The sequence below is a fragment of the Mustela putorius genome, unplaced genomic scaffold (genome assembly GCF_011764305.1).
Source record: "Mustela putorius furo isolate JIRA1106 unplaced genomic scaffold, ASM1176430v1.1 tig00000129_pilon_pilon_pilon, whole genome shotgun sequence".
In the NCBI taxonomy this organism is placed as follows: Eukaryota; Metazoa; Chordata; class Mammalia; order Carnivora; family Mustelidae; genus Mustela; species Mustela putorius.
The window spans coordinates 43,828,476-43,851,481 of record NW_025421290.1 but is presented as its reverse complement, the minus strand read 5'-3'; the positions used below and the strand labels follow the sequence as shown (position 1 = coordinate 43,851,481).

The window sequence follows — 23,006 nt, the reverse complement described above, 5'->3', positions numbered from 1 at the left end:
CGCGGACACCGTGCAGCCAGCAGATTGAGGGGCAAGCAGGACGGGGAGCCCCCGCTGCGCAGGGGGTGAGCTCCCTGAGAAAAAGAATAGCCGAATCTCCGGACTACGGTGGCGATTGGTTCCCTGTGTGGTCCCAGAAAGTCCCTTCCGCAAGAGGACAGAGCTTTCAGACTCCCTTTTCCTCATCTTGGACCCAGCTGATAGAGACCCTGCCCTCAGAGGGGGTGGGGATAGCAAGCTCCTTTGCCCCAGGGAAAAGAACTAGAAAAATGCCCCAGGTCTACCCTCAGTATCCCTGGGGAAGGGGCGACAATTACCCAGCCTCGTTAATTCTTAAAGTTGTAAGGGACCCAGTGATTGCTGGCGTTGGTTCCATCAACTAAAACAAAACAAAACAAAACAAAACAAAACAAAAACAAAATACAAAAACCCGGAGACCTAGAGGGGGGAAAATTTGCAAGGTGGCAACCATGAGTCGAGAGCTCTGACGCTCAGACTCCTTGTACAGTGCTCTTCCTTCCAGGAATCGGATGGTACCAAGAGCGCACTGCAGAAAAGCAAGGGACGAAATCTAGGGGTTTGCTAAAGCTGATTATTAAAAACAACGGTGTACCAAGTGGAAGGAGGCTGACGCGTGTGTGGTGAGGTCGCTTTATTTAAAAACTAGAAAGCGCTCTTTTTAGAAACATGGCTGACGTGTGTCCGCGCCTTGCCAGTTTGAGCAACTTCACAGAAATGGACTGGGGATCTGCCTCGGTTTTCTGCAGCGCTTCTGCCTCGGCCCGGTTCAGCAGAGGTCTTGGATCTACTAACGCTAGTAGTAGCTAGTAGTAGTCTAGTAGTAGTCTTGGATCTCTGCCGCGAGCAGAGCCTGCTTTCAGCCAGGCCGCTGGGGCTGGAGAGCCCAGCCGGGGCCTGTCGGGTAGAAAGACAGCTGCCCAGAGAACACAAACGTGGCCAAGACTCACTACGGGAGTGGCAGCCTCTAGTCGTCTTCCATCAATTGCCCTGCAGAATCAAACCCAGAAAAGGTTGGCGGGGAATGTGTTCCCGGGGAACTGGTGATTTTTTAAGTCACCCAGCGTGGGGGGGGGGGGGGCTCTATTCCTAGTTAGTAGCAAAGGGAAAGCGAGGCACTTCTTTCCGTAGACCTGACCTCTCTGAAGGGGAGGGTCACACTCCATCCCCTGGGAGTGGTTTCTATCGTTAATTTAAAAAAAAAAAAAAAAAAAGAAAAGAAACTGCTGCTGACCCAAACTGAGACCCATCCCGGTCTCGCCCTAACCTCCCCGTACAACATCTTCTTAGTCTGCTCAGCATTCAAAGAAGCAAGAAGCGAGTGGGCCTGAGGATGCAGAGGTCCACGAGGGGAGGCCTAGGAGAAGCGCCGCCGCCTGGCTTCTCCCGGCCGCTCTCGCGCACCGCGGGAGTTCTGCGCCCGGGCCGGACCTACCCTCCGCGCCTCCGTTCCCCTGACCCGGGAACAGCAATTGACAAGTGCCCTTTCCCCTTTGCCCTACCGCCCGGGAGGAGGCAGCCCACAGACGTGGCCATGCCGTAGCCACATCACACAACCCTGCGGGGATCCCTGTTAATTAGCCAGAGAGCAACAGGGAGAAATGGGCGTGAGTTAAAGGCGGTCCTCCTTCGGCAAGCCCGAGCTGCCCCTCAACCCGGCCCTCGGGCCGTTTCGCTGGGGCTTGGCCCTACCCCTATGCCTGGAATGGCTGGAGGTTCCTGTGCGAAGGGCCCAGAAAGGCCATCTCTGCAATACTGGGGTGTGCGCCCGGCCCGCAATGACCTCGGGGGGCTACTTTCGTTCCGCGCGCACCGTCGCCTACCTTCTCGAAGGGCGTTCTGTCGCCCGCGCACCGTCGTGGTCTGGATGCGTCTTCAGCAGCTCCGGCGGACGGTGCCGCGGCCGGTGCCGCGGCCGCCTGCCGCGAGCGGAGCCCGCTTTCAGCCAGGCCGCTGGGGCTGGAGAGCCCAGCCGGGGCCTGTCGGGTAGAAAGACAGCTAGGGGGCCTGTTACAGTCAGGGAGCCCGCGAGACGGATGGGGGAAAATGCCACATACTGTTGGGGAAGGGGGTGGGGAATCCCCAAAGCCCCATATTCAGATTTTGGATTGAAAATAAAACCAGTATGCGGGAGGAGACACCCCATTTCCAAGAATAATTTTTTAAAAGCAAGAGAAAAAACAGAAAACCTACCGACACCCTCGCGGGGAGCAGCTGGAAGCATCGCTGAAGCGTGCTACTCTGGGTGGCGAAGTCTATTGAGCGGCTGAATTTGGTCTCTGCTGGGTAGGGGCCTTCGGATTCCTAAAGTAATTTTCAGACCCAAAGTGCCTGCGGAAAAAATAGATACACATATTTTAAGAACCACAACGCACCTCTTTCGTCGATTTCGCTTTTACAAATTTTGGCCTTTGCAAAAACAAAAGGGTTGGGGGTGGGGTTAACCAGTTCCACTCGGGAGAGAATCTCGAGATTTAAAAAAAAAATAGAGGAGAAATTTGGCGGTGAGGGCTTGCGGGTCCGGAGGAAGAGCGAACTTTTTAATCTTGAGAAAGGACGTAGCAGCTCCTCTGCATGTTCTGAAACAAACCAAGTTCCGAAATGGGGCAAAAAGTAGCCCTAAAGTAAAACTGGCCACAATGAATTGGAGTTTCTTGCAGAGGAAATCGCACCCAATAATAGGACCCAATCTGAGAAAAAGGGGTGGGGGCGGAGAGGTGGGGCGGCGGGAGTTGTTAACTGCGCCGCACAATGGAATTAATGAGATTAACCCGAGCAATTAGGAAGCCCGCCCAACTCGGCCGGCCCGCGGCGGGGCCGCTGAATGGGAAAGATTAGGTTAATTTCATTAATTTGCAATCCACAATCCCTTTTCTGGCCCCCGCAACCCCCTCCCCTTGGCACCTCTCCCCCTCCCTCTTCCTTACCCCCCACCCCCGCCCCAGGAACAGAAAGGGCCAAATCTGGTTCTGTTTGTCATCTGCATATTACCAGGAACTAAATCCAGGATGACGTCGACTCAGTATAAAACCAACAAGAGGTTCAGCTGGTCTAAACTCCGTCCTACCCGCGGGTTGAGTTCGGCGAACGCTGCAGCGAGGGGAGGGCAGGAGGAGGGAGAGCGGACGCAGGGGGCGGGGAGGGGCGCGGGGCTGCGCGCTCGCCCGCGCTCTCTTTCGTTTTGGTCCGCCGCTGGAGGAGCGTGGACCCCCGCCCCCCGCCCCCGGCTTTGAGGCTTTTTCCCCGGCGCCTCCCCGCCGCCCCCCGGTCCCGGCGCGGGGCTCGGGGATGCCCGCCAGCATGTTCAGCATCGACAACATCCTGGCCGCCCGGCCGCGCTGCAAGGACTCGGTGCTGCCCGTGGCGCCCAGCGCCGCGGCTCCCGTCGTCTTCCCGGCCCTGCACGGGGACTCGCTCTACGGCGCCGGCGGCGGCGCCTCCTCGGACTATGGCGCCTTCTATCCGCGCCCCGTGGCCCCCGGCGGCGCAGGCCTCCCGGCCGCGGTCGGCGGCTCCCGCCTCGGGTACAACAACTACTTCTACGGGCAGCTGCACGTGCAGGCGGCGCCCGTGGGCCCGGCCTGCTGCGGGGCCGTGCCGCCGCTGGGTGCCCAGCAGTGCTCCTGCGTTCCTACGCCCCCAGGTAGGGTCGCGCTCGCGCCGGCCGCCTTGCCGCGGTCCTCGGTCCCTGGGGCATGGGTGGGCGGTGGCGCTGGCTTTTCTAAGTCTGTACTAATTTCTTTTTTTCTTTCCCTTTTATTGGCCGGTCGGGCACGGGGGCTTTTGTACACTTGCTGCAAACTTGAGGCGAGCTAGAAGAAACTAACTTACTGGCTGCGTGGGGGACACGAGGGTTTTCGGGATTCCCTAACTGGCTTTGGGAGTGAGCGGGTGGACGCTCTAGAACGGTTCCCCCATTTCCCTGCGTTGTCGATTTCCGCGCGTCCCCAACTCTCAGCACCCCGTTGCAGAGGAATTTTTTTAGAGGGAGTGGGTCGCGGGGCAGGCCGGCTGGCGGTGTGCGCCGTGGCAAGGCCGACCGTGCGCCCTTCTCTGTCGCAGGCTACGAGGGCCCCGGCTCGGTGCTGGTGTCCCCGGTCCCGCACCAGATGCTGCCCTACATGAACGTGGGCACGCTGTCGCGCACCGAGCTGCAACTTCTCAACCAGCTGCACTGTCGGCGGAAGCGGCGCCACCGCACCATCTTCACCGACGAGCAGCTGGAAGCGCTGGAGAATCTCTTCCAGGAGACCAAGTACCCAGACGTGGGCACCCGCGAGCAGCTGGCCCGGAAGGTGCACCTCCGCGAGGAGAAAGTGGAGGTGGGCGCGCCGCCCGGCCCTTCCCGGCGAGTTCGGGCCCCCGCCGGCTTAGCTCGGCTCTGCAGCCGGGCTTGGCTCCGGTCTCCCTGAACTTGACCCGACATCCCGCGGCGGCCCGGAGGCTGCTGGAGGGCGCTTTAGGCCCAGGAAGTTGCACGGAAATGCGGAAGCGAGAGCGACTCTCCTGTCTTTTTGTGGGCGTGCGCGCGGGATCCCCGGGTTTTGAGCCTCCCGGCGTCACTCGCGGCTGCCGAGGGCCCCCATGGGTGCCCGGGCCGCGGGGTGGGGCGGTGGGTGGGATGCGGGGAGCGGAGAGCGTGCCTTTGATCTAAACTCTTGGTTTGTTCTCTGTTGCGCAACAGGTCTGGTTTAAAAACCGCCGTGCCAAATGGAGGCGGCAGAAGCGGTCCTCTTCGGAGGAATCGGAAAACGCCGAGAAGTGGAACAAGACGTCGTCTAAGGCGTCGCCAGAGAAGAGGGAAGAGGAAGGTAAAAGCGATTTGGACTCGGACAGCTGACGGCTGCGGGCCGGCTGTGGCTCTTGTCTTAACTCGAAGGACTTGCACAGACAGACGATGCTACTTTCTTGCACACGCGCTGCCTTGCGGGAGGGGGTCGAGAAAGAGGAATGAGGAGCTGTAAATAGTGTACAGAACTGGGAGGGCTGGGGTCGGGGGTCGGGCCGGGGCTCACAGCCCCGAAGTCCTAGACCGCTGGCGCCTCACTCCCCACCGTAGTATTTATAGTTAAGTTAACGGTGACAATACAATAAAGTGATGGCGATGTAGACGGGCCACATTCTGTATTTCGTACCCACCTCCCCCACCGTCTTCTGAGGCCCAAAAAAGAAATCTATTCAGTCTTGTAGCTTCCAAAGAAAAATGGGGCAGCTCTGACCTGCACCAAGAAAATAGGAAAAGGGAAATCCTGGGCGTGAATTCGTTCCAGGACTGGTGTCGATCCACTTTGTCTCTAAGTCTCTGGAAGAGGTAGAGAGGGGATTCTGCAGGCTGCGGGCGTGGGTGGGTAGCATTGCCCACAAGAGAGGGAACTGCACGGGGTTCCTGTTCCCTTTGCCGCTGCTGGGAAGCCATAGCGGGAAAGCAGGATCTATGGGGAGCTGGGCCATCCTGGGAGCCACTCCAAGAGCTAGCTCAGCCTCTCCGCGTTCCCACGAAATCCCCACTTCTAAGGCTGTGGCTCTTAGGGGGAGTTAGGTGGGTGGGCATGCTTCTTCGCCCCACATCTTTTCCTGATCATCTGGGTTCTCTGCCAGTGCCCTTCTTGGGGGGCAGCGTGACTGCCTTACAACCCTGCTGGCTGCTGTCCTGTCTTGCAGCTCTAAGCCTCGGTCTGGGGCCCACTGGGAACCTCGGCAGGCACTGGGCCCCATTGTCCTTTGCCCCAGGCACCTGGGGTGGCCAGATCTGCACCCTGAGTTCTGTTGGCCAACCTGTTATTAGAGTGTAGGGTGGCCACCAAGGCACTTGGAGGCGGGAGTGCTCATGTCTTTGGCTTTCTCCCCTGACCATCTCTCCTGTGCACTAGATGGGGCCCAAGGAGGAGCACCCCCAGAGCGCAGCTGGTGGGGGGGCTGGTCAGCAGCTTGTGAAGGACTGGAGAGGCAGAGAAGCTTCCTGGCCCTGGTACCGGCTCAGCTGAGAGCTTGGGACGCTTGGGACAGGGATGCAGACAAGAACGTGCATCCATCCTGTATGGTTCCCCCAGACCCAGGGCCAGTGGTTGCGGTGGGTGGAGACCAGAGGCCGGCGGAGTGTTTTTTTTTTTTTTAACGATTCAGCTTTATTGATTTTACCTAAATCCATTTTTTAACAGATAAGGAAACTAAGGTTCTAAGAGCTGCTGGGGTTGACGGGATATGTGTGTGCACATCACCACCACCACCACCACCACCGCCCCCCCCCCCAGGAAGAAATGACCTTGTTCTACCTTTTCAGTTGCTTGGGGTATTTGGTGGAAGGACCCTCCAGGGGAGGACTGTGCCTCCAGCCCGTGGAGCACAGCACATGCGGAAGGAGGGCTTTTACAAGAGGCAATATTTACCCCCCCACACACAATGGCCTTCTCATGTTTAAAAGGAAAAGTGACTCCTCGAGTGGGTGAAGGGGACATGTAGGAAATAAGGAGGGACTCCAGTTAGTCACTTGTTTAATAAGGATGATCCCCTAGATGGAAGCAGGAGACCACTGGAGATCAGGTACCTAGAGGGTCAAGGTCGCCTTGGGTTATGTGTGACCTCAAGCAAATGACTGAACCCCCTTGGGTTTGCCCCTTCTGGGACTGTAAAATGGGCACAGCCATGATCTCTGCTTTCAGGGGTTGGTGTGGACAGGAGGAAAGGCACTGAACTAACTCCTCTTGAGTTAATAGCTGGCTTGGGGAATCCTTCAGCATGGCTACCTGCCTTTTTTTTTTTTTCTTTTAAATACTATCACTTATATTTTATCAGATCCAGCATTTTGGCCTTTATGTCCCTTCTCATTTTTGCCCTTCAAGAAGCTCTTGAGGTGGGGAGTTTCCACCATTTTACAGATAAGAAAATTAAGGCTCCAAAAAGCTAAGCCCTTTAACACCATTCAGTTTCAGAAGATAATCATATTTGGGCATTTTTGCCCAGGTAGGTCTTAAACCGTAATTGAGAATCTTTCCACTGATAACTAGTTCTGATGAGAAATATTCAAAGGCTGTTACATTAATTTTCTAGTGAATCTTGCGATGGCTGTGACATCTCTTCCATAGACCTCAGACTTCATGGTAAAGAAGCCTTGCTCTGTACCCATCCTCTGTTGCTGTTTCTAGGTGCTGTTCTGTCCTACTGGAAAGAGGGTCATTCTGCCATCGGGCAGGGGATGGGGGGTGGTGGAGGCAGGAAGAGCTCTCACTTCTATTCTTCCTCCAGTCTAGAACATTCTAACATAGGACTTAATTGGGCATCATTCTACCCTGAGACATGGATGTAACAGAACTCTGTGATAAACGCCTGTGTCTCTCTGTCCATGACTTGCCCTTTGAATCCCTACAGACTGGGATCTTCATTTTTTCTCATGATCTGCATTTGTCTGATCTGGAGAGGTGTCCATGTCAGGTGACAGGAAGAGAGGGATTGCAAGAGGCGTAGGTTCTCAGACATTTCTCCCCCCTCCAAGGAGCACCTGGTGAAAAGCCAGGAGAAATGGGGTGTGCAAATGGGGAGGGAGAAGAGCCAGGGAGCTCTCCCTGCTCCCCGCCCCCCCCCCCCCCCGCAGATGGCAAGGTGGCAAGAAGAAGGGCCTTCCCTGTCCTTCCCACAGTGCTTCAGCCGAGCTCACTGGAAATGCAATAAACATCTGGAACAAAGAGGGAAGTGTTGGGATGGTCTTAATTATATATAGTTCACCCACCTTTTGCATTCCCCGGTTAGCTGTGGGGTGCAAAGTGTCTTAGCCTGGCAATTGGAATCAGAGGGACAGATCATATCTTGGAGCGGAAGGCACCTGGCCTCTTAAGTGTTGTCTAGGAGACTTTGGCTCACGGTGTTGGAAAGGGGTGTGTATGCACGTATAGGGCAAGGCATAAAAGCAAGCGACTTCCTGAATGGCCGGTAGCCTAGACAACACCCCCCTACCCATTCTCCCCATTGGACAGTTGAGAGTAGCTGAGGCATGGGGTGAACACAAGGGACCAAAATGAGAACTGTCCTCTTCAAGGACAAGGCCTTTAAGATCTCTGTAAACCAGGCTGCCTCACTGAACAGAGAACCTTTTTTTTTTTTGGTGGGGAGGCAGCTGCGTGTAAAAGTTCCCAACAGCAGATGACCGTGGGAGTGAGTGTACTTGCCTCTGGGGAACATAGGATTAATCTGCCCTCAAGTACCAGAAAGATCTGGCAAAGAAGAATGATGGCAATCATAGCCACTCTGAGGAGTCACACTTTGCACCGTGGAGCGCCCCCACATACATCCTGGCCCTCTGGAGGAGAGAATTGGCAGCCCATTTTGCAGATGGGAAGTAGAGGCTCAGATCGATGACATGCCTTGCCTGGAACACATAGTAAATGGCGGGGCAGGTCCCGAAAACCCCAGACCTGAGCAGACTCTCCCACACAACTCTTGGGGTGATAGCAAGGTATGAGGTAATGGCTTGCAGCTGCCACAGGTCGCCTGGGTCAAGAAGGGCCCTGGCTGCCAGCAGCTGACAAGGACGGAGAGTGGAGTGTGTGGGGTAAGAGACGGGCTGCCCGTGGTTCTGGGTATGCTGCGTAGCGGGTACATTCTCATCGTTGCCATGAGCTGTGTGCATGCCAGGTGGGGCAAAAGGCCCGGAAACAGTTGTTTTACAAACCACACCCTTGGGGTGTGTATTTCAGTGAGATGGAAGCTGGTAGATTTCTCTTCCGTTTCTATGTGTATGTGTGTGGGGGAGCAGCTGGAGATGGGGAGGTGGGGTGGGGTGATCTTGGTGACTTGTACGGGGTTTTAAGTGACGCAAGTAAAATCGTTCAGGCATCAAGACTCCCAGCCAGAGATCCCCCGTCAGGTTCCCCAAGTCGACTTTCCCTTCTTCATGGTGAACCGCAGATGGAAACCTCTCCCTTAAGGAAGATGGAGTTCCAGTCCTCCAAGGGCGATGGTGATGGCAGGGTGGTGAGGGGGATGGCTGGGTGACGGGTGCAAGCGTGCATCTGGATGAGGCCATGCGCGTGTCCTGTGACGGGGAGAGGTTCCTTCCTCACCTGCTCAGTGGGCTGCAGTGGAGGATTAGAAGAACCGCCTGAGAACCGAGCAGAGGGTCTGACACATTGATTATTGTGTGCTTTGAAGAACACCTTCAGGTTGGCGGGATAATGCCCTCTGTGAGTAGGTTGGAATTAGGAACTGAGGCATGCCCCTTGGTTTTTAATTGTTGCTGGTGTAGGAGTTCATGCGTGACCGCAAGACACATACTGTAATGACATTAACCGTGACCACCATGGGTTTAAGCCAGGGAAGCATCTGGTAAGTTGTGATAGGTTGCATTCTCCCTAAGAGGTTTAGGACGAGGAGATACAGGGCGAAGGAGAGACTTTGGCATGGGTTTGGATTCCATTTCCAAGTTTTATGAAATGACCTTGGAGTTTTTCAAGAGTAAAATGATAATGGAAGACGGCTGCCGGGGCAGAGCTCCTTGAAAGTTCTAGAAGAGATGGAGCCAGCTGGGTCTTTTGGTTGCAGAGGCTTCTCACAGGAGACACATGGTGTGTCCCCGAGGCCCATCCCTAGAGCCGTGTGACCATGCAGAGGACCTCTGGCTTGGTTTTAAATCGGGGGGTGGGGCGGAGTGGGGAAGAACGATTGTCTTTTCACAGTCCAAAAGACCCGTGAATTACAGCATGTTGCGGCATTTTTAAGTGGGTCTATAATTTTTGGATTCCAGCAGCCCTCATTTGTTCTCAAGTGTCCAGCCCTGGGAAGCCTCCGTGAAGAGCCATCTTAAGAATCCCTCTCCCAAAGCCGCCTCTCTTCCCCTGGATTCATTCCACTCCCACCTTCTGTTTTCCTAATTCCGAGGTCCTCTAGAGTCCGCTGACCAAAGCGAACGACTGGGTTCAGTCGGGTGAGCTGCGTTTTGCCGAGCGTTTGCAGCCTCTCTCCCTTAACCTGAGCTGATTTATGGAAGCTGTCGTTAGTGAGATCATTTTAGCTGTGATGGACAGAGTTCAGAAGTGTCCATATCCTTTCCTTCCTGATCTGCGGGCCCTAGAACGACGCAGAGCCCTGGGAATGCTCCCGGCCTCTGCGTTATCCGGGAGGCTCCTGACCACAGAAAACTGCCAGCAGGTTAAGGAGACAGATTCTCTTTGTCAGACGGAGGGAGGCTGAGCTCCTTTCCCTGGCGAGAACATTCTTTCCTTCGGACTATTTGCCGTGCTCCCAATGCTCAGAACACATGGTAACTTGTTTAAAAAAATGTGTTTTTGTGTGTGTGTGTTGGGGAAGGGGGGAGGATGGGGCAGAGACAGAAATACTTAAAAGTAAGAAATTTTCAGAGGAAAGCAAACCCATCATGTCCAGCAGCCTGCCACGAGAAAGTGGCGTATCACAGGTGCAGTGTCCCAGGTGGCTGCCCTGCACGTGGCCACGGAGCTGCCCAGAGACTTGACCTCCTGGTGGGGCCGTCCCTCTGGAGAGGGGGAGCTTGTGGCTGGGGACGGCTGGGGCCAGCTAGGTAGCAGCAGCTACCGACGTGCAGGCCAGCCTCGGGGCCCCACCGCAGTCTGACTCACATTGGCTGGCCTCACCGTGACTGTGTCCACTTTAATCGTGTCCCAAGCAAATTAGTGACACTGCCCGGCAAAGGCCTAGAGACGCTGCCTTTCCAGATGGAGTATGCCTAATCCTCCTTTGAAAATCCTCAAAGTGCTAACCATGGCATCAGAAAAGGAGAAATGCCCCTTCTCCAAGAAACAGGGAGGCCCAAAGCGCTTGGAAAGTCCCCCTCTGCGAGGGAGACGCAGAACTCTGTGAAGTCGGAATCCCAGCTGGTGGTTTCATCTGAAGATGTTCTGACTCCGGGGCCAGATGGCTGGGACATGAGAGGATGCGCGTGTTCGACATTGTTTTGTATTTGAGGAATAAATATTTAAATCTGAAACCGAGTGAATCGCTTTCTACTAAAATGGGCAGGGATGGAAAGTTGTGTGTGCTGGTGGATGTCCCCTGCTGTCCCAAACATCATCCCAGCCACGCTTGGAGCCTTCAAAGAGGGTGCCCCCCGCCCTCTGGTGCAGGACGCCAGGAGCGAGGTGGGGGCACATCCTTGGCCGGGGTTCCGTTCTGTTTTTCTATTTCATGTCTGCTTTTGCTCTCGGACTCCCAGGGCACGTGGGTGAAAATGGAGACCACTGTCCCTTTGTCCTCGGTGTGGTGAAACCCTCCTGGTTTTGTTTCAGTGTGGGCCTGTGTGCTAACTAGTCTTCGCTAGGAATGTGAGTGACTGAAAACCTAACCCTTTTCTGGACTGTCATTAAAACTCTCAAACAATTGTAGGTCTTTATGGTTTATTTTTGTCTTTATAGAAGATGTAGCTATATAGTTTTTTTTTCTTTAAAGAAGAGATAATTTTTGACAACTGCAAGTTGTAATTCTTTACAACTCCAAGTGTTGTAAAGAAAAAAAAATTAATCTTAGGTTAATTTGGGCTTTGACAAGTTTTGTGATCATTTTCCTGGCCATGTCCTTATCTAATCTCTTTTAAGCCTTAGGAGGCAGGGCAGAGGGGGTGACCCGTCATGTGGTTACATAATGGCTACTTCCACGGTTTCTGCCCTGTGTCTGGCCTAACCCCTCTGTCGTCTGTTGAATCCATCCTGTCCAGGTCCCCACGAAGCTGGTGGTGTCCTCACCACTAGCAGAAAGTAAGATGACATACCCGTTTGAGTAAGGTTGGATCTTAGGATTCCAAGTCCACTTTTCTTTCTGTCCTGCCGGGGCTTCATGGATACGGACCAGCCAGGAGGTCTGGGTTCAAATCTCAGCCTGGTCGCCGGCAGGCGGTGTCCTCTCTATGCGTCAGCCGCCTCATATCCAGAACAGCATTATCATTTCCTGCAACACATGAAAATTACCTGCGGCTTTGCAAATGTCAGTGGTTAATCACGGGAAATATATCAACACAGTATAACAATCCTCATGAACGCATACTCAGACAATACACTTATTCAAGATCTTCAACGAAATGGTAGTAATGACGGACTCCTTTCAGCCCACAGATAAGAAAAGGGTGCCCAGCGTCTGCTCGGGACTGTTCAGGTGCTGGGGAGAGAGCCTGTGCCCTCCTAGAGTTTGTGTTCTATTGGAGAAGATAGTCACTCACCAAGGAGACAGGCTGTCATTTCAAACCGAGCAAGTTCCACGCTGAAAACCAAGAGAAGAGGGGGCTGGGGGCTGGGACTGGGGGCAGAGTTGTGCAATTTCACAGCCGGGTCTGAGGTCTGCGTGGTCAGGGGATTAAAGGTTATCGCCGGTAATCCTGCAGAACCCGGGCTGGCTGACGACAGCCCTAGGGCTAATCTGGCCACCTGCCCGTTTTGTCAATAAAGTTTTATTAGAACAAAGAGCCTGGTTCATTTATGTCTTGTCTACAGTTGCTTTCCCCTGTAGAGGCAGAGCTGAGTAGTTGCAGCCGAAGCTACAGGGCCCGCAAAAACGGGAAATATCTGCTGTTTGGTCTTCCACAGGGTGCCTTTGCGGACCCCTGGTCTAAAGTTTAGAATTTAAGCCGAAAATGGAAACTGTGGCTAATAAGGGGTGGAGCAAGGATTTATACCTGTTTGCCTAATGCGTCATTTCCTTCTCTGCTTTTAGCGCAGCATGGGGCCCCTGTGATGGGGCCAGACGGAGGATATCAGGTGGGTCTGGTGGAACACGATATGGTGCCTGACTCCGGGTTGCTGCTTTCTCGATGATGTGCAAGAAACAATTTTAGAACAATGGAAAACAGTGTGTCAAGAAGTAGTCAATTATGTGGTATAGACTAGGAGACAGAGGGAAGAGAGCCGCAACCTTGGAAGGCTTCTTGGAGGAAGCAGGAGTCGCAGGGGGCGTAGTATTTGGCTGGACAGAGCCGAAGCACCAAGACGGGCAAGTAAGATGGCAGAAAGGAGACGACCTAATGAGAGAGGAGGCTGACTACATTTGCCACACCCCTGCCACACCTAGGAAGTCCCTGTGCGGCACTGGATCCTGAACACAAGCAGAGCCGCTAGGTCGAGGCATGAGGTTTGGGCTCCTCCAGCACCAAATGACCAGCTCCATGGGTGAGCAGCATTGGGGTCCTAGAAGCTTCTGAGAGTGGATCCTTGGAGCCACATGGTTTGGGCACAAGGTGAAGGGCCCGGGGCGGTGGGGAGGGGATATGGGGGTGGGGAAGAGGGACAGAGCCTCCAGGAAGAGGAAGCAGCTTGAGCGAGTGCAGGGAGGTAGGAGGGCAGGGGTGGAGGTGAGCCTGGGAGGCTTTGGCAGGGGAGAGGCTGGAGGGCAATGAGGGTGTGAGCCTGGTGAAGTGGGACTGTGCGGGACTCAGATCACTGTTTTATAAAAACTAACCTGCAGAATCGGGGTCCCTGCCCTCCCAGATGTCGGACAATAGCCAGAGAGGTGACCAGGGTCACACAGACAGGTGGGTATGTCACGGCTATTGCCACCCACGGGCCTTCGTGGCCCCCTGGGGGCCATGTCCTGCCAGCCTCTGCTGGGCGTCCTTGCCATCTTCTATCAGGGGAGGAAAAAAGCATCTCACTCGGAGCCTTCGGCAGTGAAGGGGTTTTTTTGTTTTGTTTTGTTTTGTTTTGGAAGGGATTTTAAAATACAGTGATTTGTGGTGGTAGTTGAGTTCATCAAAGTGATTTTTCCAGATGCTGTAATTTGGGGGCAGCTGAGACGTCAAAGCTGCCTCCTCTCTTCTGCCTCCCTGTGCTCCAAGTCCCCCGTCCAGCCTCAGGCAGTGATCCTACCCCACGGGAACTGTCCCGGGCACGCGGGCAGCATCTCACAGAATGGCCTTCATGGCTCTTAATTCTGTGTCTATGACAAGCATGGAATGCAGGCAGGGTGGGGTCTGTTCTTCCCATTTTACAGAGGGGGACCTGGATAGCCATCAGGCTGCTTTCCTAAGATCACACAGTTGTGACCCGAAGAGTGGAAGAGCAGAAGTCTCCAGCCCGGAACTTTCCATCTCTATCTGGCTCTGTCTGCTCGCGGGAGCGTAGCTGTTCTTTCTGGCAGCGTGTTTGTTTCCGCGTGAAGTGAGCCTCAAACTCATGCCCCTCCTGGTAACCGAATCCTCCCTAGGCCCCTTCCTCCAGGCAGCCTTCTCGGACCACTCCAGTCTTTCGTAGGCCTCAGAGACTTTGGCCGGCTCGCTTGTGCATTCTAAGAGTTTGAAAAGGGCGGCCTGGGACTTCGTACAGACCCATCCTGTCATGCTGGTCCCCTCCCAAAATAAACCAGGCTCTCGTTTGCCAGGGACCCTGAGATTCTAAGGCTTCAGGGAGCAGATTTGCCCTAAACAGCTGTCACTACCACCCTCCCCCACCTCTGTACCGGCGTCCCTGGCACTGGCAGAGAACCTCACCCCTTCCGTAGCAAGAGGGATCACCTTCATTCAAAACCTCTGGCAAAGACCAAACCAGGAGGAGGTCTGTTAATTCCCAGATGTGGCTTCACCCCGGGGATCAGACCCAGGTCAGTTTTGGTAGCGAAATCAGTGAGTGCTGGCAAGGCCTTTGCAGGCCGAGTGATTGTTGCGCACGGCTTCTCGCCAGGGCGAGTGTTACCGCATCACGATGGGGGGGGGGGCGTGGCCCTCTAGGCTGTGGGTGAGGACAGGGTGACAGAGCGAGGGGCAGCAGGGGCAGAGGAATGGGGCAGAGCGCAGGATTCGCCATCAAAAGTTAGGCTTTGACCACTTGCAGGCTTGGTGAAACTTGGCCACCACACTCAGCCTCCGGGCCTCAGTTTCCCCATCTGTTAGGGAGAGTCATTAGGCCTGGCAGGGTTGTTGAGAGGGTCACCTGATCTGATGAGCGTGGACACTCGGTGTGATGGGTCCTGCAATCAGGTGTCAGGCAAAGTCCCTGGTGGCATGAGGACTTGACCTTGGACCTGGCAGGGCTGCTGTCAACTTTGACATTCTTCACCTCTACTGTTTGGTCTCTCCATGTTGCCTCCTAGGATGATGGAAGCATCCGGCCCAGTTACTAGCCCGGCTAGAGATGGAAGGCCCCTGCCATGCGTTAGGTGACTCCTTTGGAATGTGGGCCACAGAAACATCTAGAACATTGAGTTTTTGTGCCCTTTGAGGGGAGCGAGGGCCTCCACAAGCATTGGACCTCTTTGTTCTTTTCCTGGAGCGGGAACTGTATTCCCCCAAAGTTACGACGTCCTCATCCTAACCTTGGGGACCTCCAAATGTGCCGTTTTTGATAAAAGGGTCTTTGTTGATGTAATTAAAGATCTCAAGATGAAATCATCCTGGATTTGGGGTGTTCTTAGAGGAAGAAGAAGAGGAGGGGCCCCTGGGTGGCTCAGTTGGTTAAGCGTCCGCCTTCGGCTCAGGTCATGATCCCAGGGTCCTGGGATGGAGCCCCACGTTGGGCTCCCTGCTCAGCAGGGAGCCTGCTTCCCCTCTACTCCTCCCCGCTGCTCGGGATCTCTTTCTCTCTCTCTTTATTTATTTATTTTTTTAAAGATTTTATTTATTTATTTGACAGACAGAGATCACAAGTAGGCAGAGAGGCAGGCAGAGAGAGAGGGGGAAAAGCAGGCTCCCCACTGAGCAGAGAACCCGATGTGGGGCTCAATCTCAGGACCCTGGGATCATGACCTGAGCAGAAGGCAGCGGCTTAACCCACTGAGCTGCCCAGGTGCCCTCTCTCTCTCTCTCTTTAAAATAAATAAGTAAAACCTTAAAAAAGAAGAAGAAGGAGGAGAGGAGACTCACCAGGGAGAAGAACTTGAAACCCAGAGGCAGATGGGGGTGAGGCCATCACAAGCCAGGGAACACCTGTAGCCATGCGGAGCTGGAAGAAGGCAAGGAAGGGGTCTCCCTGAGAGCCCCTGGAGGTACCGTGGCTCCATCCACACTGTAATTTTGGACTTCTGGCCTCCAGAACTGTAAGATGAAAGCTTTCTGTTGTTTCAAGCTACCAAACTTGCAGCAATTTCTTGTAGCAGCCCGAACAAACGAATACACCTGCTTTGCCCCACAATGCTGTGCCCTAAATCTGACTCATCCTACTATTGTTTGTAATGACACTTAATGACGGCGACCCTGACTTGTTCTTTCCGATTCCATGGTGTCAGTGTTTCCACATTCCGTTTCATATGAGGATCTACAAGAAGGCAGCAAGGAAACCCGATGACTACTTTGAACTTAGGAAACTAACACGGTTTTCCTTCTGGAAACATGATAGGATGACATTTACAGGGAAAACATCTCCAGCCCTTTGCAGCTCCGAGAGTTGAGTGTGTGGCCTCCAGGAGATGAGAAGAAGAAAGGCCAGTGCCCAGGCAGGCTGGGCTGGTCCTGCCCTTAACCACAGCTCACCACTTCCCTCCTCTGGGCAGTTGTCCATGTGGTTCCTCCTGTCCAGGATGCCTCTTCTCCCCACGGTGCTGGCTCCTGAAATCCCATCAGTCCTGCGGAGCTGCTCAGGGAACAGGAAGCAGGGAACTTATCACTGGCCTTATTCAGAGACTCTGCCTTCCCGTCCTGGGTTTGAGCCTGGAGAAGACCCCCGCCTCCTCTCGGGGCTTCAGTTTCCCCTCCTGTCAGTTGGGCTCAGCTTAGAGGGCGTTTACTAAGCCTCTACTGTGTATTAGGCAGGGTGTTAGTTAGATGGTGGGGATTAAACGGTGTTCGGACTAGTTACATAGCTCTTGCTCCTGACTTTGGGACCTAGGAGAGATCTGTAGAATGAATGAGTGAGTCAGTGCCTTTCGCCACCAGCTTGTGGCTCTCCTTCCCAGGCCCTGCTGTGTGTGTCAGAGGAGAGGGGGGCTGTCCATGCACACCTGCCTCTCCTTCCTCTGAAGCCCACTGCGGGCAGGATGGACGGCAGAGTCAGCAGCACACAGACCAGAGCGCTGTAAAGGCTACTGAATTTGCATTTTTACTGAACGATGGGGCTCGTGCAATGTGACCAGATATTTGCGTCTTCTTAGGTCACCAAGGGATGTAAGGGTGTGGTGATGATCCTGCCCAGACCCCAGAATGTTCCCAGAGATAAAATCTGATTGCTACAAACCCTAGAGAACCACCGATTCCTTGGCTGTGCTGCGGGTTGTGATTTTGACTCTTCTTGTCATTATGGCGCGGGTTGGTGTTTACACAGTGTTGCTGTTACCTGGACATTCAGGGACCTACTGACTTTGGAGTTAGACGCATTCGGTCCTCATTCTGGCACTAACCTATCAAAGCAGGACCCCACCCTGATGGCCTCACTTTAAGACCGATGCAGGCTTCGTGACCTTGGGCCCGTCCCCTAACCTGCCCGAGTTTCCTTTTCTTCATCCATAACAAGAACACGTAATATTCTTATCCCAGAGTCCACATGGAGCAAGTCCTTAAGAAAACACCAGAACAATTGCCATCAGGAGCTTTGGGTCATGACATGATCTCGCCTGTCCGGTAAGCTAAGCTTAGGGGCTGAAGCAGGGGACGGGGAGGCGCACCTACTTCCAGCCAAGTTACCACCTCCCTTGGTGGCTTAACATAGGAGAGATGCTTCTCTCACGGTTCTGGGCACCGGAAGTCTGAAGTCGACCTGCTGGCAGGAGATGCTCCCTCCGAAGGCTCTTGGGAAGGTTCTGATGCTCGCTTCTGTCAGCTTCCAAGGGCCACAGGCAGTTGGGGCTCCTGGCCGCGTCACACCCATCTCTGTGTTGGTGGTGACCGGCTCCCTGGGCCTCTCTGAGTCGGATCTCCTTCTACTTTTCTCTGATAAGGACACTTTCATGGCATTTGCGGCCCATCCTAAATCCAAGATGATCTTGAGATCCTTAATAACATCTGCAAAGACCCTTTTCCCATAGGTGGTCACATTCAGGGGCCCCCATGGTTGGGATGTGGACACATCTTTTGGGGCCACCACAGGGCGCATTCGGCAGAGGACGAAACATCTCTCATACACACTCCTCGTTCTAAGAGGGTCTGCGGCAGACCTCTCCCTTGGACGCTCTCTGTCCGGTCATCTGAAGGGGACCCATATGTGCTCTGAGGCCCCAGGGCTATCCCGTGGCTCCCACAGCGCACACCCACAAGTGCCAGGAAAATGACTCTAGTGGCATCAAGGGACGTTTGGGACTGGTAGCCACTGGGTCAGTCAGCGTGGGCTGCCGAAACAAAGCATCAGGAAGTGGGTGGCGTAAGGGACATTTACTTTCTCATGGTTCTGGAGACTTCAAGTCCAGGATCAAGGTGCCGGGAGGTCTGGATTTATGGCCAGCAGACAGCTGCCTCCTCTCCTTGCCTTTCCAGGGCCCAGCCTCTGTGTGCAGGCCCTCCTGCTCTCTCTGCCTCTGCTTATAAGGACCTCAGTCCTATCAGATCAGGGCCCCACCTTCACGACCTCATGTAACCTCAGTGACCTCCTTAAAGGCCCCGTCTCCAAAGATGGGGGTTGGGCTTCAACAAATGAATCCCAGAGCAGGGCACAGTCCAGTCTACCACACCCACTTTGATGAGCTTTGCCAACGGAAGCAACGTTTTGGTAGATCGGGCTTACCTGATGTGGCATTTCTGAAGTCCCGCATGATTGTTTCCAAATTTATTAATCACCACTGCCCACTGGAGCTTCCGCCAGATATGGACATGTCATTAAGATCTTCGAGGGAATCTACTGAAAAATGCTGTCCCTAAGAGCCACTGTGTTTTGAGCACTGAATGCCGTGCAAGGACATTGACATGCTCTATATCCGGGGCTCCTTTCGCACCCCCTCCCTGTAAGCCAGGACCATGATTGTTGCATTTCATCAGTGAGGACTGGGGGCTCCGAGAGGTGGGATCTCCCAGCTACCTACTGCCGGGGAGACACCATGAAGACACCGGGAAATGGCATCTGTCTGACCCCTCCTGCCATCATTCTTCACCCCTCTCTGCTCAGAGGAGAACCTTTGACAGCCAACTTGGGCACCTGCCACCTTCCCTTTTGTTCCAAAAAGGCCTGCTTTTTTCCCCATGCCACAGCTTCTCTGTCCCTCTCTGGAAGGTTACAGTCCTGGCTAGATAGACTGTCGTCCTCTTTGCAATCATCCCAAAGCCAGCTCTGCAGGGACAGCTGCTGGCATGCACAGACAGCCTCCCCCCCATCCCCCACCCCCGCCTGCAATTACATTCAGTGCTTGGGGGGAAAAAACCTTCCCCACGCATGGCAACGGTCTCCAGGCTGAGCTGAGCTGAGGGCTTCCAAGTAGAGGGGTCATTTGGATACTGACCAGCGTCTTCATGGGATGGAGGTGACCGCCAGCCAGCCAGCCAGCCACGAAGGGTGGGTGTGTCTCTTTGCAGCCAAGAGGGGGAGTGACGTCTAGATGCTCATTCTTTCCAGAGCGTGGGGCATTCTCGCCGCTGCCCCCCAGAAATCTGGATGCATCTGCCTTTGCGAGAATGGCTCTTTTGCGGGGCAAAGGGAGAGAGACAGAGCGAGCGGCGGCAGGCCTCTCGCACACGCTTATCCCCAGAAGCATCTGTTGCCAGAATGCTAGAATGCTCTCTCATTGGCTTTTGCTTTTGTTTGGAGACTCTCTGGAAAGCAGTGATTTTCAATCATTTCGACCCCATTTGGTGGAATCCTTGAAGCGGTCTCTACTTTCACTGTCCTGAGGGGTTGATCTGCATTTGGTCCAAATTATGTGACCGCTGACAGATAGCAGTAAAAGTGCTTTGGCAGGCGGGGTAGGACGGTGGTGGGAAGAGCTCTCTTTTGGGGATGGAGAGTGATGAGCTTGGCTCGGCTCCCCGCGGCCCCTGGAGCTTGGTGACACAGTGAGTGGTTTAATCTCGCCAAGATATGGTTGCCTCAAGTAGAAAACAGAGCTAATAACTCATGCCCTTTGTTCTCTCCAGGGCAAATTATGGAAGTCTTGGAAGCACAAAAGTAACTTTTTCCCCCTCTTTTCCCCGAGAGAAGGAGGGATGCGTGGACATTTCAGAAATGGCAGAATATGATGTTGATAACAGTCCATATTTTTGCCTGTGGAATACTGCCTCTAATAACTCTTCTAGACCCATGGTAGAACATCTGGGAGGCCCAGTGCAGGTTGCACGACCATGGTCTGTGTTCCTGATGCAAGGATAAGCGAGGCATTTTCCCATCTAATGCTTGCGATCACGAATGAGACCAAAGAATGTTCTGGAGAGGAATGGAGGCTCGGGGAGGAGTAGGGGCGTGTCCAGGATCTCTGGAGCTTGCTGTCTTTGGGAGTCGAGGGCCCGCTGAGCAGAGTACAGGACACGGGCCTCCCAGGAGGGCCCAGAGCACTGGAGATGGGGCTGGAAAGAGAGCCTGCGCCTCAGGTCAGGGGTAAGGAGAGGCTGAGGTCCCCGTCCAGGCCTTCAGTCGGTGCCAGGCAGACTTGAACAGCTTTGGAAGCTGAGTGAGGGGTGAGTCGGGTTGGTGGGCTCAGAACCTGCTCCTGTGGCAACAGCCGTGAAGGCAGGGAGCAGACCTGCAGGATGGAACATTCTAGGCCTGCACTGACCCCCGTGTCCCAGGTCCACAGGAGACGCTACCCTGCCGGGCCGTGTGAATGAGTGCGGCAGCCCTGTGGGAGCAGAACTATTTTTAGCCAACACTGGGACAGAGGTACACAGCACAGCGGGTCAGTTCTTGTCCCCACTCGGCCTGCTCTCAGGGCCCCACATCGGGCTTCGCTTGGCTTGCCTTGTTTGCATTTTCTTCTCCCGCCTCTTTCCCTCGCTTAAACCCCTCTTTTCCTGTCTTGCCCTTTTCTCCCCCCAAACCTTTGCCCTCTGCCCTGTGCTAGGGGCTGCGGATGTAAAGATGAGCAGGGCAGAGCTTTGGCCCAGGCAGGAGACGGACTCCAACCCAGGAATCCTGCGGAGGCAGTGACGCTGGGAGAGAGGTGAACGGAGGGCCCCGAGAGGACTGGGGGTGGGCGTGGAGGCTTCTCCGGAGCCCCGGGGCTCCCTCGGTCTTCACATCTGTGCAGTGAGCCTCCCCACACCAGCTGTTCCCTGGGGCTGAGGACTAAACAAGGTGCAGAATAGAAACAGCTCCCCGAGCTGGGCGCCTGAGCCCCACACCTGCCCAGCCGGCGCTCACTGCTCTGTCCTGGTTGTTACTCTACCTGCGCAGGGAAAGAGATGGGGTCAGCAAAGACCAGAATTAAGAAAGGTTGAAAGATTCGTGCCCTACGGCCTTTTCCAAGGGGGCCCCACAAAGGGTGTCCAGGTGGAGTTGACAGAGGCTGGGGGAGGGAAGGGACGGAGGCCCCAGGGAGGCGGGGACAATACAGGGACTGAATGTCGGGGGCGGGGCCAGCAGGGCCAGATTAGGGGGGTTTTAGCTGGACAATGCTCATTAATAGGGAGGGATCCGGGCCTTTCTTTCCCTCAGAATGACACTCCCAGTGTCCTCAATGGGACAAAGATGTCTCCGGATCAGGATAACGAGGTTGATTGTGTCATAAATTGGTGACAGGTCCATTCATAGCTTAAGACAGGGCACAGCTCTGTGGGTCCCTTGGGGAGAGCGGCTAGGTTTTCAAGACAGTGAGTTTTATTTATTTTATTTTAATTCAGTGACTTAACATATAGTGTATTATTAGTTTCAGAGGTAGAGGTCAAAGATTCATGAGTTACCTGCAACACCCCAGCTCACTGCATCACGTGCTCTCCTTCATGCCCGTCACCCGGTTACCCCAGCCAGCCACGCCCCTCCCCTCCAAGGACACTGAATTTTATTTTATTTATTTTGCTTGCTTACTTACTTATTTATTTTGTAAATATTTTATTTATTTATTTGACAGAGAGAGATCAAGAGAGCACAAGCAGGGGGGGAGGAGCAGGGGGAGAGAGAGAGAGAAGCAGACTCCCCGCTGAGCAGGGAGCCCCCGTTGGGCCAGGGGCTCGATCCCCTGGATGTGAGATCATGACCTGAGCCAAAAGCAGACACTTAACCAACTGAGCCCCCAGGCACCCCAGGAAGCCATTCTTAACTGCCACAGCCCATGGACAACTGTGCATGGATCCTGTTGGCCCTAGCCCACGGGGGAGGGCCTGAGGGACAGAATCTTGCACATGAACTTGCTGGCCAGCCTCACTCCCCCACACTGAAGGTGTCAGTCATGGATTTGTGGGAGGCCAGGAGCGTGGGTTTCCTTGTCGCAGCTTGCTGGTGTTCGTGAACTGCCAGAAACCTTCCCCATTTTTCTCGGGGACATTTGACCCTTTTTCTCCCTGTTCAGAGCTTTGAGTAAGTCCGCCCTTCATCCCTTGGATATGCTACAGATATTTTCTCTACAAGCTGTCCTTTGTGGTTTAACTTTGCCTTTTGCTGGTCTTTTGCTGTATAGAGCGTTTCATCCTGGAGTAAAATGTGTGACTCTGTTTCCTATGTGTTTCTTCGTGGTTTCTAGATGGTGCCTTGTCTAGAAGGGCCTGTTCTACCTCAAGACTATGACAAGCGTCATCTGTAACTTCTCTTAATATGTTTACAGTTTCATTTATCACATTTAGGTCTTTAATCCATCTGGAATTTACTTTAGTATCTAAGGTGATGTAAGAATTTAAATGGATATTTTCTAAGTGACGGCCAGTTGTTTCAATGCTACTTACTATATAGACTGTCACCCCCATTATTAATTCATAATATAGCATCATTTCTATTTGTTTGTAATATTGTATCTATCTTCTCTCCCTCCCTCTCTCTCTTTGTCCTTCTGCCTCCTTCTCTCTTAGCTATCTACACTTTATGCCCTCTTGGTTGTGTTCCATGGGTGTGTTAGTAGCCATGTTGTTTAACCACCTTAGCTGTATGGTATCTCTTAGTATCTGAAGGGGTAAGATCTTATTCTCCACGATTTGGTCCCCCCCATAATGTTAGTGACCAAATTTGTTTTACAATTTATATTTAAAATCCCAAAGAAATAAATATCCGTTGGCATTT

General features: G+C 53.9%; 1 protein-coding gene across 1 annotated transcript; it reads left to right on the top strand.

Annotated features, from left to right (window-relative positions):
* The first annotated feature begins 3,069 nt into the window (after positions 1–3,069).
* Positions 3,070–7,590, top strand: GSC (goosecoid homeobox). Its single transcript, XM_004754745.2, has 3 exons — positions 3,070–3,661; positions 4,081–4,340; positions 4,703–7,590. Exons 1-3 carry the CDS (start codon positions 3,307–3,309, stop codon positions 4,856–4,858), a joined length of 771 nt encoding a protein of 256 aa, XP_004754802.1. The 5' UTR covers positions 3,070–3,306; the 3' UTR covers positions 4,859–7,590.
* The last annotated feature ends 15,416 nt before the right edge of the window (positions 7,591–23,006 follow it).

Bases quoted from the DNA above. Each gene is read 5' to 3' on its own strand.
- GSC (XM_004754745.2), top strand. From the start codon at position 3,307: ATGCCCGCCAGCATGTTCAGCATCGACAACATCCTGGCCGCCCGGCCG. The intron at 3,662-4,080 runs GTAGGGTCGCGC...TCTCTGTCGCAG, and splicing joins CTGCGTTCCTACGCCCCCAG to GCTACGAGGGCCCCGGCTCG. The intron at 4,341-4,702 runs GTGGGCGCGCCG...GTTGCGCAACAG, and splicing joins TCCGCGAGGAGAAAGTGGAG to GTCTGGTTTAAAAACCGCCG.